We start from the raw sequence: 14,966 nt of genomic DNA on the forward strand, positions 1-14,966 counted from the left end.
CGCGTATCATGCTCTGCAGACGAGAAAAGACCCCCACTGCGCCAGCCAAGGTTATTCATGCTTGATTCGAATGCGCTCTCATCTGTATGGCCGCCCCTGGCCTGGTCTCAGCGACAAAGCAGGAGGAACAGGAGCCCACACGCTGGTATAACCACAGCCGCGGGTGATCGGCCCTTGTCTGGCTCGTGCCTTTTTGCAAGATCCCCCCTTGCTGTTCTCACCACGTTTGAGGCAGTAAGCTTTCTGGCCCGAAGGCGTCGGGGCCACAAGCTGCAAAACATCTTGCAAGGAGGCGAGAAAAGTCAAACCGCCTCAAACCACCTCGCCTCGTCCGACCTGGCTTCGCTTTCTGCCCAGAGCCATTCGTTGCATTGCCATCCACGACTCGACACCGAGAACGAAGGCTTTCGATAGGCTGGAAGTTCAGCCGTTCCCTTGGAGGATTACGCACATTGTAACTTCTGTCAAGAACCGTTTATCTTCCCAGTTTACAAATGACCAGGACATGGTGATGTCAAGTAAGCATACCTGCCTAAGCATACTTGCCCATGACGCTAGCGTCCGGCCCCCAATGGAGCTCGATCCAATTCCGGATCTCTTCGTCGCCGAGCAAAGCTCGATGAAAAATTGCATATTCGCGATGCAAAGGATCAAAAGACTGACGCGTCGCGGGTAGAAGGTGCCGGTCAAGGTCGATCGCCGCTGTCAATCAAGCTTTCTTGACACTGGAAGGCTTAGGTTTGGGAAGCAGGCGGTACTCCTCAGTAGCAAAATGCGCCACAAAACCTGCCGGAATACCGAGCCATTGGGAGCGCCATCAACTGCCTCGAACTGCTAGTGGATTCCCGTCTGGCGAGCTCTCACGCGATCCGTAGGTTCCGCCCCCGCGGGGAAGAAAAGGGGACCCAGTCTGCTGGTGTTCAGACCCCCCCTGGTCCAGTATCAGAACGTGGTAGTGTGTAGGAAAGACCCGGCTGCGAGTCTGCCTGCATGCAGCCGCAAGGCCCTCGCTGGCCGAGAAAGCCTGGACCGCACCACGCAGAACCTGAGAAACGGGCTGTGTAGCCACGGGCTTCACATGATGTCGACGTTGAGGTGCAACGGCGGTGGCCGAGGGATCCAGGGTGACGCCTTGTACAGGAAGGGACGTCTGCCCCTTCTCGTGATAATTGCAGATCCTTTGTTCCAAAAGGGATCCCACGCCCGTTTGCAGCGGTTGCATGTTGGTTACATGTCTTGGCAACCCCAGATTCGCGAGCCTACTGGATCTCCAGGATCGGCTTGGGTGATTTGGAAGAAAATCTCTGCGATTCGAGACACGGGCCAGGCGGTGGCCTGTCGAGGTATTTCGGGAAGTTTGAGCCGTGGTGGTTTGGAGACAAGTTTTGCCGGAGTCGCCAAAGCGCATCGCGAAGAACGTCGCAGCCGGGTTTCCACATTATGATCGCCTGCTCTCCCGCGGCGGAGACGAACAGTTGCCTCGTTGAGGTCCGGTTTGGAATATCTGCTTCATCTGGAGATGGTGACAGTCCTTCTGACATTGCCGATGGGAGCAATTGTTCTGCGGATGATGGCTGCCGTTCGCTAGCGACGGCCTATTCTTGAGACGGCGACTTTTTTTCTCGATTGTGGACGCTGCTGTCGTCTGGACGGACCTTCAAACATTGATCGCGCCATCGCAAGAATTACCAAACGGGAAATGTCCAAGTCACCTGACTGGTGTAAGAGAAGCTGTCGCCTGAGGAACCATCCGGAATCTGTCGACGTGAATCATCTCGTCGAGGAGCCCGCGCGTCCCAGGCGGTCGGTTCTGGCCGCATTAACGGTCGATCGTAAGCACCTTGTTGTTCGGGCGCAGATGAGGCAGCAATGCAAGAGTTGAGATCAGAGACGGGCACTGGCTGATGTCGCGGCGGGAGAGACGTGAAGTCGCACATGGCATGTAGTCACCACCCGCGCCCATGATGAAAAGACGTTGAGAGTCGCGCATCCCACGTAGCTTTTACGGGCAAGGCTGACAGGTGCATGAGCTGAGATAAGCTTGGGGAAGCGGTTCAGATGGATATAAAGAAGATTAAAGGCAAAAGAAACTCCCGTTAGTGCAGATAAATTCAGCAAGCATTTAGGTCAACTTTATTGCGCGCAGTGGGCGTCGTTAGGCCCCGGGCGGGCGGGCGGGCGTACTAAGGTTGCAAAGTTAACCTTAGTTTTAGGGGCTTTCCGTGATGACGCCAGGCACCGGGGCGGCAGGCGTGTCTTATCAGCCTTATCTGTGGGTCTCTGCCTGCTTAGATGGATAGGAATGCTTAGGCGACTAAATCTTGAGTCCACCCTATTAAGCAGTGTCAGACTCGCATAATGTACCGCCATGCATCAATCGAACGTCCCCCTCCTGTACGTCAGTGCATTGCAGCTCCGGCGCGCTTCTTCAACAATGTCATACCGCTCCCGACCGCCTCCGATCTTTCTTCACCACCACGCCGCATCCGCCCGCCACCCACCACCCACCACCCACCACCCACCACCCACCACCCACCACCTCCGAGGCAGTCAAGTCAGATTGCGCGTGCGCGTGCGTGTGCGTCACAATGCCCGGCGACGAAGGAACGGCACCCGCAGCCACGGCCGTATCTTCAGCAGCGGGAGAGCAGTCTGCAGCATCAGCAGCAGCCACCACCACCACACCGCCGCCCGACGCCAAGATCAACGCCAAAGATGGCCGTTCCTACTGGCAGGGAATCGATGCCGACGTGAACGGCATGCTGGGTGGTTTCCCCTACATCAGCAAGGTCGACCTGCAGGGCTCGCGCAACTTTCTGGCCAAGCTGGGCATCGGCACGAAAAGCGGTCTGCGGACGGTGAGCCGCGCTCTGGAAGGCGGGGCCGGGTGAGTTTTTCTCTCTCTTCGCTTTCCTCTTGTCATTGTTCCCAGGCCCGAGGGTTTCGTCAATTCGGTACCCGTTACATTCAAGTGTCATGTATCCGGCGGAAGGTTGACGGCTGGTTTGGTTCTGGTTGCTCCCATCTCACATCACCAACACCACCACCACCACCACCGACATACACGGACCCCCGTCGTTTTTTCCCTTTTCACCGCCATATCGTCACTCAACTCCCTCACCGCCTCTCACTTATTCTCAGTCCTACCCCTTCTTTTCGCCATCCCATGCCCATCACCTCTCCCCTAACCCACCGCAACAACGACACTGCAAGGCGGGCCGAGCTAATGATTTGCCTCGCCTGACCCCGTTGTTCTGCGCCCTGGGCCTTCTCCATTTTGCCTCCTCGTGTCGGAACCTCTCACCGGTACCTCTGACATACACCCCCTGCCCTTGTCTCCCCGACCCAAGTCTCCGTACCATGTCACGACCATCCCTGCTGACCCTCGAACCCCAGCATCGGCCGCATCACAGAGGGACTCATGCTCGATGTAGCTGAACAAGTCGACATTGTCGAACCCATCGCCAAGTTCACCGCCGCTCTTCAGGAGAAGTTGGGCGTCGGCTCCGTCTTCAACATTGGTCTCGAGGAGTGGAAGCCCCTCGACGGCACCGCTTACGACCTTGTCTGGAACCAATGGTGCGTCGGCCACCTGACCGACGAGCAGCTCGTTGCCTACCTGCGTCGTTGCAAGGAGGTCATTGCTCCCACCGACGGCGTGATCGTCGTCAAGGAGAACCTGAGCACTAGCGGTGTTGACCTGTTTGACGACGTCGACAGCAGCGTGACAAGGTGAGTTAGCATGCGCTATACCCGGCCCCGTTCATCCTTCCCGAGCTTTCGTCCCTTACACTCCATCACCAACCACCGCGGTGGCAAAATTTCTGCCGGAGTCAAACGCCGGCCAGGCCCTGTTTTCTCGTCTTCTTTCCTTGTTCCTTGCCCCCAATGGCCCGTATATACGGATGCATGCAAGACACCTGCATAGACTGACGCAAGTGCAACAAACACACAGAGTGGATGAGAAGTTCCGCAGCCTCTTCGAGGAAGCGGGTCTCCGCCTAATCAGGACGGAGCTGCAGCGTGGCTTTCCCAAGGAACTGTTCCCGGTACGCATGTACGCACTGAAGTAGTGCAGACGGGGCAGAAACCAGCGGTGGCGGACAGAACAGGCGGGGGCCAGACACGACACCCGTGGCGGCGAACGTCGGCGGCGGCGGCGGTAAGCGGCAAGCCAACCATGGATCCGGGGCTGATGCCCGGGAGACCAGGGGATTGGGGGGCCGGCCGGATGGAAGACGATGGAGGAATGGTACGGGCTAGACTAGCCCCCAGATGCAGAATCCCCCCTAGGGCTAGGTCGTCCCGCGTGCGTCCCGGCCTCTGAGGCCCAGGCGCAGCCAGCATGGGATGGGATGACATGGCGGCTCGGGCTCCGATCTAACTGCACGATGCGGCAGGCCCCCGGTCGTTCGTTCGTGGGAACCACTTTAATTCTCCGATCTGGAAAAACCGGGGTGGACTCTTGTGAACAGCAGACGAGAGGTGAAAAAAGAGCACAAAAGTATGTGGTACAGGGTCGTGAGCGCGTGCCATGTACACATACAATCTACCGTGGACGAGAGAGGCCTGCCACGTCGACTGCAGATGCAGATACGCGACGGACGGGCGTGTGGTCTGTATTGCGTGGGCGTGTGCAGCGTGCGGTTGGGTTTTACTCGACCCTACCTCTTGACCTTGCTTGCCCCATCTAGCGATGTCGGACGTCACTAGCTGCGTCGTTCCCACGTCGTTTTCGCTGGCTGTCATACGTTCCCGGCGATGGGAAAGGGTATGCACGAAGCTGTGACAATGTGCAGTAAATCTGACAGAAAAAACGTGTACTTGTATTCTCTCGGAGGCATTAGGCATTGGTGCCCAAACTGCAATTCCACCTGGACGGTGTGAAAGTGAGGCGAGCCTCCTGCATGCTGCTTGCAGTCCCTTTTTAGTGTAATCATACGGGGTTTGTTGGGGGCCAACATGCAGCATAGCAGAGCAAGCCAGCCAGCAAACCCTCGACTTACATGGCCACGAGTCAATAAAACACACGCAAAGACACGAAGCCGCTCTTCGAACCCGAAAAAAATTATCGTGAAGCCGCAGGAAGCGCAGGAGGTTTGTTGAGTATGCCGCTGGCTGCACCACGGATTGGTTCATGTGAGTGTGCTCTGCGAAAGGTGTCGTCGCAGCGTCGTGTTGACGATCTTTGTCTGGACCGGGACTGGAACAGAAGGGGGGGAGCCACTCAGAGACCGCGACACGACTCGACGCGCAGTTTTTTTTCTTTAGCAGCGGCGAAAAAATGGGAAGCCGCACTGCAAAGCGCGGCAAGGACGGAGGGGGATGGGGAGGAAAAGCCCAAAGAGCGGTGTCGTATGCTTCATTCTCGTCATTCATCACCAACCACGTTTCTACTATCGTGACCAGTCAAGGACCCTGACAACCCGCCGGGTCACCTCATCCCTCGTCGAATCCATCGAAACTTTCTTTCCCTCAGGAGTCTCTGAGACACTTGACTCCATCGTGAACTTTCCACCCCCTCCCCTCGTAGTACTCCGTAGCGACCCTGCAAAAGAGGCCCGTTATGCGCCATGCTGCCAGCTCAGAGCTTAAACTCAAAGAAATCGAGCCCCTTGACCCCGACGTCGACGCGGAACAGAGCGCCCCCGTTCTCGCGCTGCTCCTGCGTGGCCTCCTCGTCCTCGCCCAGCGACGCCGTCGTGATGAAGAGCTCGGTGCCGACGAACTGCACGCAGGTGATGGCCTTGGTGGGCAGCAGGATCTCGCCGACGAGCGTGCCCTCGGGGGAGATCTTGAGCACGCGGCCCTCGCCGTAGACGGCGTGCCAGAGGTTGCCGGCCTCGTCGACGCGGAAGCCGTCGGGCTCGCCGGGGCCGTCGTGCGTGTAGAAGACGCGCTTGCGCGAGAGCGCGCCGTCCGCGGGGGCGTAGTCCCACGCGTACACCTTGCGCTCGGTGGAGTGCGTGAAGTACATGGTCGTGTTGTCCGGGGACCAGCCCACGGAGTTGGGGATCATGAGGCCCTTGACGACGTCCTCCTTGCCCGACGTGCCGTCGAAGCGGTGCAGGGCGCCTTTCGGGTGCAGTTAGTATCGTGAGTTGGCTTCAGAGCTGCTGTGTGTTTGCCTTTTGGGGGCTTGAGGAGTATATGCGGTGAAGAAGTGTGTTGTCACGACAACGGGCGGCACGCCTGAACATGGGTCGTGACGTCCGTCAGACCGCTTCAACTGCCTTCCCCTCTGCTGGCTGCTGCTGCGACATACCTTCAATCTGAAAATCGCCCAACCCAAAGTCCGTCATGGTACCGAGCCAGAAGCGGCCGTGAGGATCGACGGCGCCGTCGTTGGCCCTCAGCCGCTCGTTGCGCTGCTCGTTGAGCGGCTTGCCGACGTACTCGTACTCGCCCGTCTGTAGGTCGAGGACGGCGATGCCATACTTGAGGCCGACCAGGATGCGGTCCTTGGGGTCGACGCCCTCGATGTCGGCCGTGACGCCGACAGGGACGTCGAGCTGCAGCGTGCGCAGGGACGCGGGGCCCCGGGCGAGGTCGACGATGTGGACCTGCTTCTTCTTGATGTCGACGAAGCGCAGGAGGTTGTTCTTCTTGTCGTGGTAAGGCCCCTCGCCCAGCGCGCAGTGGATGTTGAGGTAAGGCTTGTCGACCTTCCACTGCTCAAGGGATGATGCCATGGCTACTAGGTGCTGCGGGAGGTGTGAAGTGATTGCGCGGCCCTTTCCGTCCGATTACGTTTTTGGCGTGACGGGGAAGAATCTCAGAGTTTCCTGTCGACCCAAAGGTTGATGAGGGATTTCGCGATGAGAAGAGACGTTGGTTATTCCTTGCAGAATTGACCCGGGATGTCCTCTGCAAGCGGCGCCTTGCTTGCTGCCACTGTGTTGTCAACCCCCAGAATTATCCGAAGGAAACCCGACAACGAGTGGTTCCGCTTTCTTTAGTTGCACTTGGAACCGAGAGTTGTAGTCTTCTGGTGACGGACGTCAGAAAGTTTTCAATTCGTGAAGAGAATGATACAAAATCCGGAGTGAGGACAGGATATACTATTGGCCTTTTTTTTTTCTCAGTCCCTCCTCCCCGAACCGAGCCGAAGCCCTTATCCACCTTGCAATCTGGCCCTTTTGCGACGAAGCATCTCGTTCCGAAGACACGGAGGGATCGCGCGTGCAACCCAACTCGTTGCGTGAAGCCGACGGAAGGCGGGCCGCTTAGCCTCATATGCCGCCGGCTTCAGCGGTGCAACAGGACACAAGAGCAACGACGTGGAAGGCATCCTTCATCGTCGTTGACTGCGGTTGTGATATGCGACTCCATGTAAGAGAATGAATCGCGCTGAGTCGCAATCAGCCCGGCATTTGGGGGAGGATGGAAATCGAGAGCGAGGGAAAAAGCAATGAGAATACCAATAGAGTGAAATAAGCACCAGCAGATCTCGCCCGAAAATCTCCTGATGGGCGTCCGCCAAGCGTCCGAGCAAACAGCTGTCTGGAAGCGCTCGGCGGCTAGCAAAAGCGCAGCCGCTCCCTGAGAAGGCTAGCTCGCCCATCGATGCTGGTGACTATTCAGAGCAAAGTGCATGTGTGGTCTTGTGACGAGAACTTGCCCGAATGGAGCTGCTTCCGGGGGGTTGGGAGCAAGTCCGGAACCCGGGGAACGTTGGGCGCGTGTTCCGGGACGGCGGTGTGGACCGAAGGGAAACAATGTTCAGATCGCCCGCGAACTTGCGTGTGTCCGGGGGGTTAGGAGGGGAGCCAGCACGCCTCTCCCGTCCGGGTTGCGACACGAACGATGGTCAGTACTCAGCGACTCGACTCAGGACGGCGCACCACGCAGTCAAAAAGTCTGGTGGACATTTGGGGGCGATGTCGAAGTCAACCCCCGGTTCCGACTGGCTCACCAGATTCCCAATCTTAACGGTCCCATCCTGCGAACCCTCCGTTTCACGTGCCGAACCGTCGCTGCGGGTGATGGTCGACTGTCTTTGATCTGGCGAACATCCCGAAGAGCTTCTGTTGCGAGATTGAACAGGGTCAAAGCAGAAACAACAACAGCAGCGACACTGTAATATTGAATCAAGCATTGTTTGCTGCTCCCTTGATACAGACGAACCGATCAAGGCCCCCAAAACGGGGTGGATATCTCCAGGTTTGCGTTGCAATACAGGGCTTCTCAGGCTAATGGCCCAGTCCAGTCCAGTCCAGGCAGGCTATGCAACCCCGATCGAACTGTTCCATCACCAAGGGGGGAGGGGGATCAGACACATGATCGCCCACAAGCCGTGGAGGGAAGGTCTGCAAATTTCCCGAACGAGGAGGGGTTGCAGCGAGGCTCGTCCGTAGCTTGCCCATGAATCGTGTAGTGTAGCTCAGGTGCCGATGCGGGTCAACCGGGCTGGCTGGGCTGTCTTCTTGTCCCTTTTACAGAGTACTGTGAGTACACACGAACTGCACAGACGGGTTAGCATGTATGTAGCATTGAACTAATAACTGATGGATGAACAGGAACCAACGAAAGGGGGTTCCAACGTGCTTCAAACAGCCTTCCGGCACGTCGTATCGGCCGTTGGCGCTATCCCCTCTCGTATTGTAAGCCTCACCGGTTGACAATGACAAGTGACGTTGGAGAGAGAGCTCACTCATGAAGCAAGCAGTCAGCGGTTGGGCGCGTATGCTGCTGCTGCCGGCCATGGAACTGCAGCAGCCCAGCAGCAGGGCAGTTCAGGCGTCTCTTTTCTCGCTCCAAATGGCGAGCTGCATGGCAGCTGCACGGGTCACCCGCTGGCAACCCGTTGATCACATTCTCTGTCTGTCTCTTGTTGGTGCTGTAGCAATACCGTTCCTATCAAGGACTCCCGTTTCCGAGGCGCTGCTGCTGCTCTCGTCCAGGGGTGGTGCCGGGCGCATGAACCGCGGCCCGTGTGAGCACCGTTGTGTTAGTTGCAGCTGCAAATGCATGCCATTCTCACGTCACATCCTCTTCTGGGCGGTCCATGGTCTCTCCCTCCTCCCTTCCCGCCGTCTCGCCTCGTTTGGGCAGTCTCGGTGTCGCTCTTCCAGTCAGCACTCCCGTCAACGTAGCATTGGCCTCGAGCATTGGGATTGCTTGTCATTCAACTGCTTGGGCAGTTTAACCCAAGTGCAGTTTAGCAAGGCTTCATTTAACGGTTTTGCGAAATTGGCGCGACCTCTGAGCGCCCACCCCATCTGGCTCTCCGAGTTGCAGTGATCGTCGGCGCATCTTGCTTTGCTCTCCATTTTTTTCTTTTTCCTTTCTCGTGAACTATACCTCAGCTTGCAATGGTCAGCGCGCTCGCTCTGCCGGATCACACTAGTGCCAATCGTGAACGGAAATGTACCGCCAGCCATGCCCGGTACGGTACGGCTGACTGGTGGGATGTATGTATGGTTGGTACTGCGTATGACTAGCTGGCGAACCAAATTGCTAGGGACGGGCCGGACAACGAACACGGGCAGGGAACAGGCTATGAAGTGCTGCTCTCTCTCACTGCGCTCACACTGCCTTGGGCTGATGTGACCTGTCCATGTCGACACAGTTCCTGCGCTTGGACGAGCGGACGAGCGCGCGCAAAAGAAATTGGGCAATGGTGGGAAATGGCCGCAAGCCAAAGTGGCCTTTTTCCTATCGCAAATCCGAATCCGGAGGTGTGACTAGGACTGCTTTCACAGGAGGGAAAAAAAGAGTTCGGCTCGCGGAACAGCAATACCCAAGACCACCAGCACGACGACAGACAGCAAAGTCACCATGAAGTATCAATATGTGCCAGAAACTCTCCCTGCTTGTCCTTGCTTCTGCGGACGACTGCCGAGAGATGCAGCAAACATGTTCTGTCTGCCCAGCGTGTGTTGCTGTTTCCCCTTCGCCCCGAACGCAACGCAACGCTCGCAACGCTCTGGCCGACGCGACGGGCCTTCATCAGGGCGGCTCCACGATGGTAGCGCTCGCCGCGGTTGCAGTTGATCGTTATATCGGCGCTCATTTTATCGTTGCAGATGTCTCAGTTGTCTCATCAAAAACAATCGAGGACTCGGCCCCTCGGTGGGGTTCATCTCGCGCACTTCATCGTGTCATCCATGGAACATGGAATGTCATTTGAGGGGACCGGCGCGCGCGCAATCGCTATCGCCGCATCGGGGTTTACTCCTCTTATTTCTGCAGCCCACACCGGGGAGGGGACCAACTCTATCTATCGTCTGGCATGCAACCGGCCAGATGCAGCGGCTCAATAACGTCCTGTTAGACTTCACAGAAACCGTCTCTCTTGCAGTCTTGAACGGCCGACGGCAAAGCATCTGCGGCTGCGAGTCGGCGCCGGTTTGGCATCTGTAGACTGTTGCTACGCACCAAAGGCTGGCTGCATCCCACCCTCCCGCACCGTGGCTTCCGAATCACGAAGTTAAACTCCCCGTGACAATCACGGCATGCTAGAGATGCATCATCATAACTGGGGGGGTGGGTGGCATAGCAGTGGGCTTCCCCCTCCATGGATCTAGGCAGTCTGGCTTGGCTCCTGTCCGCCTGGCGGCGAGCCTCTTATTATTAGGTTGCGTCGGCTTCGGCTGCGACGAGCGCAAATGAAAGCTTGATCCACGGATTTCCCTCCCAGCGGCGATGGCATGTCCTTGTGCCTTGCTGGTCCCAACGTGAACCGATGTTACATTCGTCCTGGTACTCTGGTCCCTGTGAGCACACTGCGACAAGGTCTGATAAGATGAGGGCGCCCGTTCATCTTGAAAATCCAGGAGTCGGCCACCTCGTTTGGATTGAGAGGCAGGCCCTGGGGTTTTGTTCTTATTCAGTAGCATCCATGTCGCGCGCCGTGGCATCAAAATGTAACACTTCGGAAGTTGATCAAAATTGAGCCTCGTGATGGGTGTGAAGGTAATCTTGTCTTGCGGCCTGCTAGGCAGGGTGCTTCTGCTGTCCGTCCAACGTGCGTGTGGTGTTTGGGACTGGACGTTGTTCTCTGTCTGGTTTAGGGTCGTCTCTGTCTGTCTGCACCGCCTTCCCGTCGTCACCTCTTGCAGCATATGCCACTAGTTCGCCAACTCAGGCGTGACGCATGTCGGATCCATGGTGGCCCTGGCACGTTTTCACACGTTTGGAAACGGAGAAAGACGGACGGGGGTGTTGGGTTGTTCGGGGAGCTTCGCGGCAGAGACGAGCGCGTGTAGATGGCGGTAAGACCGTGAGGACTGTGCAGTCGTCGCTTCAGGCCCCCGCCCATCAGATGCGCACGCAACCTGTGAATCACCCCAAGCTCCTCTAGACGTAATAAGGCGTGGTACCTGACGAATAGAGTTTCTGTCTGGCGACGCAAACCAGTCAGTGTGCTTCTCCGTCTCTCTGTCTGTCCGGACACTTTGCCAGCCAGTTGCGATCGGTTGCGAGGCGGTGCGTGCCAGGCTCTGGCCAGCCTCCAGCTCCAGCTCCAGCTCCCGCTCCCAGCTCCAGGACCCAAGGGACCACGCAGGGCAGGCCTGGCAGGCTACTGGCATGGTTGGCGAGGACTCAGGTCGTAGGTTGGGGGTGCTCGCGGAAGCACGAAAAGTCCCGGACGAGCTAACGTGGAATTATTGCGCCTATCCACTCTCTTGGAACGATTCATTTGCTGAGGCGAGCAGTGAGTTTGATGGGCGGCGGGCGGCCACCTGGTCCTTGGGTACGGAGCACCAATGACCGTCTTCTCGTCAAAGGTGCCCTGGCTCCGCGGCGGCCTTGCCTTGTCGATTACGCTGGTCTAGCGCGTGTGTCGTCTGTTCTGGAGCGACGACACGGTCAGGTATCTTTGTACTCGGCCTGTCCCTGCCCTTAGAAGGTAAGGTGGAAGGGCAGCCGACCGACAGAGACAGAGAGAGAGTGTGTGTGTTGGGGGGCCGCATGTTGGGCCGCAGATGGCACTTCCTTCCTTCTGGGGCCTTGCATACAGCTCATGCAGGCGGCATGGTGCATGTAAGTATGTACAACGACGACACGTCCCGCGGGTGGTGCTGTGCGTCGGTGACCGGGGGCCAGGGGTCAGATATCATCTGCAGCATCCGTAGTCCTTACTATGGCAGACAAGAGGCGGGTGAGTGATATCATGGCCGACGCGCGCCCAACCAACACTGAACGAACGACAACCAACGACGACGCCTCGTCCGGCCCTGCCCGTCTGTTGTCTGGTCTTGTTCGGCGCGGTCGGTGGCTGCCGGCGACCACGACGGACGCGACCAGACCAGACAAACGTCCGTCAAGCTCTCTCTGTGCCAGTGGGTCGGTCACACACCCAGAAGCAGGAGAAAAAGAAAGGGCAATGTGAAGAATCAAGTCCCTCCTCCTCCTCTTCCTCCAGGCTCCCCTCCCCAGGCCGAGAGAATTAAGATGATAATACGAAGAAGAAATGAGAAATGTGTGAAAAGGCGCGGGTGGGAGGCCATCAAGGGTGGAGATGGCGCGAAGGGAGGGGGAATTGAGAGGGTCTTGGGTCTCCTTCTCCCACTGTTCGTCTCCCCCCATGCCATGACGAGCGAGTGACCGTGTGACGGGCAGCTGGAGCCAGTGGTCGGTCATAGTCGGTGTCGGCTCACTGGGGCATTTCTGGGAACCTGGGAGAGAGTCTTGGGAAGGCATGGGTGGTTATTTCAGTTCGTAAGGTTGCTTGCAGGGTATATTACATCGAAATCGATAGTGGTGTGGGGAAAGTTGCAAAGACAAGATTGTGTGTGTGTGTGTGTGTGTGAGAGCGACAGACAGAGTGTGTGTGTGAGTGAGACAGAGAGCGAGCAGGAATGAACGAACCCAGATGTCTTGCTCGAGTCGAGCATAAACGAAACGGCTGTTCTCCATTGGGGTCAGTCAGTCAGCTCCGCAGCGTAGCAGCAGCGCAACGGTAAAGAAACAAATAGATGGCTCGTCATCCTGCACAATGTCGTGTCCTGCGGTTCTGGGGTCAACGACAACAACAATGAAATGTGCGCTTGCTGCGTGTTTGCTGCTGGGCCAGCAGAGCTGCTAAAGGACGGAGCACCTTGTAAAGTCTACTGCGCACTTCGTACTTCGTGCTAGCTTCCCCTTCCGCCCCTCCTTGGAGATTTCCTAGCGACGGGACCGCCCTCACGGCGGGAGGTACATGCCGCAATTGACTGAGGGACGGTTCGTTTTCCGTCCATGGACCCTGTCCCCCCATGGCCGGTGGTGGACTGAGATGCACGCAAGATGTGGCCATCTCTCTGCTGTGGCCCGCCGATGGAGCGTGCTCGCTGCCATGCCCCAAGGAGGCTTCTCGTCCGGCTTCGATCCAGAAGCGGCCGGCCGTGGCTGCGTGTGAATGGTGTTCCAGGAGGCCGGGAAGGCGAGCAAGGGCTCGCATGGCATGGTACCTACGGCATGGCATGGCATGGCCTGGACGAGGATCTTGAGATGCAGCGCGGGTGGGATCAGAGAAGGAGGTGGTGAGCGAGCATCCATGACCAGTCCAGTTTATTCCACCCACCCACCCGCCCGCCTCGATGCGATGCGCGCGATACATAGCGTAGGTGTCCACGGAGCGGATGCAGCATGTGTATGAGGGTGGATCTTGACGACCAGTCGGTCTGTCAGTCTGGCGCAGTTTTGGGGGTTAGAGTTTGCGTGTCAACTGACCGCCTTGCGAGAAGTGCTGTCTGTACCTTGACATCAAGTCATGTATATGTAAGGCTATTATTCATTTATTCGCAGGAGGATCATGTTTGGGGGCAGGCCAGGTCAGATCCGCTGCTTACCTCGGACAGATTGAACCATACGCAGTCGTGTAGACAGAATCGTCACGTTCGTGCCTTTGCATGGATTCAGTTCACCGTCGTTTGCCCTTCAGATCTTAACCACCCTTCCATGGCCCTGTACAACGGGAATAACCATCGCCGGGAATGTCGGGCTCACGAGGGGGGCACAAGCAGAGTTGATTGATGCGCTGGAGGAGGCAACTCAAGTGAGGCATGTTTGCGTGAGTTAAGCGCCAGCTGCACCGGTGTGTTGTCACGGAGTTGTCGCTGCGGCATGGGGGCGGTATGACTGTTGCGGCGCCGAGTCTGGTGCGGCAAACCCAGGCCAGCACGAGGAGGTGAGTGGTGTTAGTGCCGTCCGGAATATGACGAGTCGGATTTTCGATGAGCGTGAAGCTGTTTGGTCTTTTGGATCATGATCGCCGCGGAACGCCCTCCTCCTTCGCGCAGCACGCACAGAGGGCGGTACTATCGAAAGTACGGGGTCCCGCTGCTGGCGAGGGCAGGCAGGCAGGCATAGCAGGGTAGACTAACAAGTGGATGAGACGAGATCGACTTTCACATCTCCTCGTCTCTCCTTCTCGAAAAGACGGTGACGGTGACGTTAGAACAGACCAGGGGCGGTTTCCGTGTTCCGCGAGGGAAAATGAGGAGCCAAAACGTGTTCAAGGTGCAGCTGGGATGGGCTAGGGCGGCAGGGATCCAAGCAGGGGAGCTTCATTGCGGCGGTGGAGAGGCCGTTTCTCGGTTTCCCAGGCGGGCTTCTGCCTCACAGTTGTAAGGAGGAGGAGAGCACTCTGTCTGGACCTGGTGGTTTGTGATGTGTCAGGGACAGGGGCAGCAAAAGGAATGTGGATGCGCCATGGGTGCCCAACATCCAAAAGGAAGTCATCCAACGTGGATGATGCCGTTTACACCGCGTGCCTATGCCTATGCTGTGCTGTGCTGTACATCGCATCACACTGCAGAAGAATAAAGCAATTGGCCTGGTCTGGTTTGGTTTGGGCTGGATCGCTTCTTGTCCGTGATGGAGGGAGGGCGATGAGGGCATGCCATAGTTCACCACCTCCGGCGACGTAAGAGCGGTGCTGTAAGTGGTGTTGATGGTGTATGTAGCTTAAGTCTAATCGATCTCAGCCCGCGCATGGGATTCCCTCTTCGAATGGAGGCTCGGGAGGGCGTCGACGT

General features: G+C 57.5%; 2 protein-coding genes across 2 annotated transcripts; one reads left to right on the top strand and one right to left on the bottom strand.

Moving 5' to 3' along the window:
* Positions 1-2,588: 2,588 nt before the first annotated feature.
* GCG54_00007397 (Alpha N-terminal protein methyltransferase 1) lies at positions 2,589-4,073 on the top strand (the record flags this gene model as incomplete). The annotated part of the gene is made up of 3 exons (XM_045407378.1): positions 2,589-2,887; positions 3,397-3,732; positions 3,956-4,073. The coding sequence occupies 3 exons, from the start codon at positions 2,589-2,591 to the stop codon at positions 4,071-4,073; spliced, it is 753 nt and encodes a 250-aa protein (XP_045266823.1).
* Positions 4,074-5,584: 1,511 nt separating this feature from the next.
* On the bottom strand, positions 5,585-6,692 carry GCG54_00007398 (Regucalcin; the record flags this gene model as incomplete). The annotated part of the gene is made up of 2 exons (XM_045407379.1): positions 5,585-6,075; positions 6,266-6,692. The coding sequence occupies 2 exons, from the start codon at positions 6,690-6,692 to the stop codon at positions 5,585-5,587; spliced, it is 918 nt and encodes a 305-aa protein (XP_045266824.1).
* Positions 6,693-14,966: the final 8,274 nt, after the last annotated feature.

The sequence above is a fragment of the Colletotrichum gloeosporioides genome (assembly GCF_011800055.1).
Source record: "Colletotrichum gloeosporioides strain Lc1 chromosome Unknown consensus_27, whole genome shotgun sequence".
NCBI classification, from domain to species: Eukaryota; Fungi; Ascomycota; class Sordariomycetes; order Glomerellales; family Glomerellaceae; genus Colletotrichum; species Colletotrichum gloeosporioides.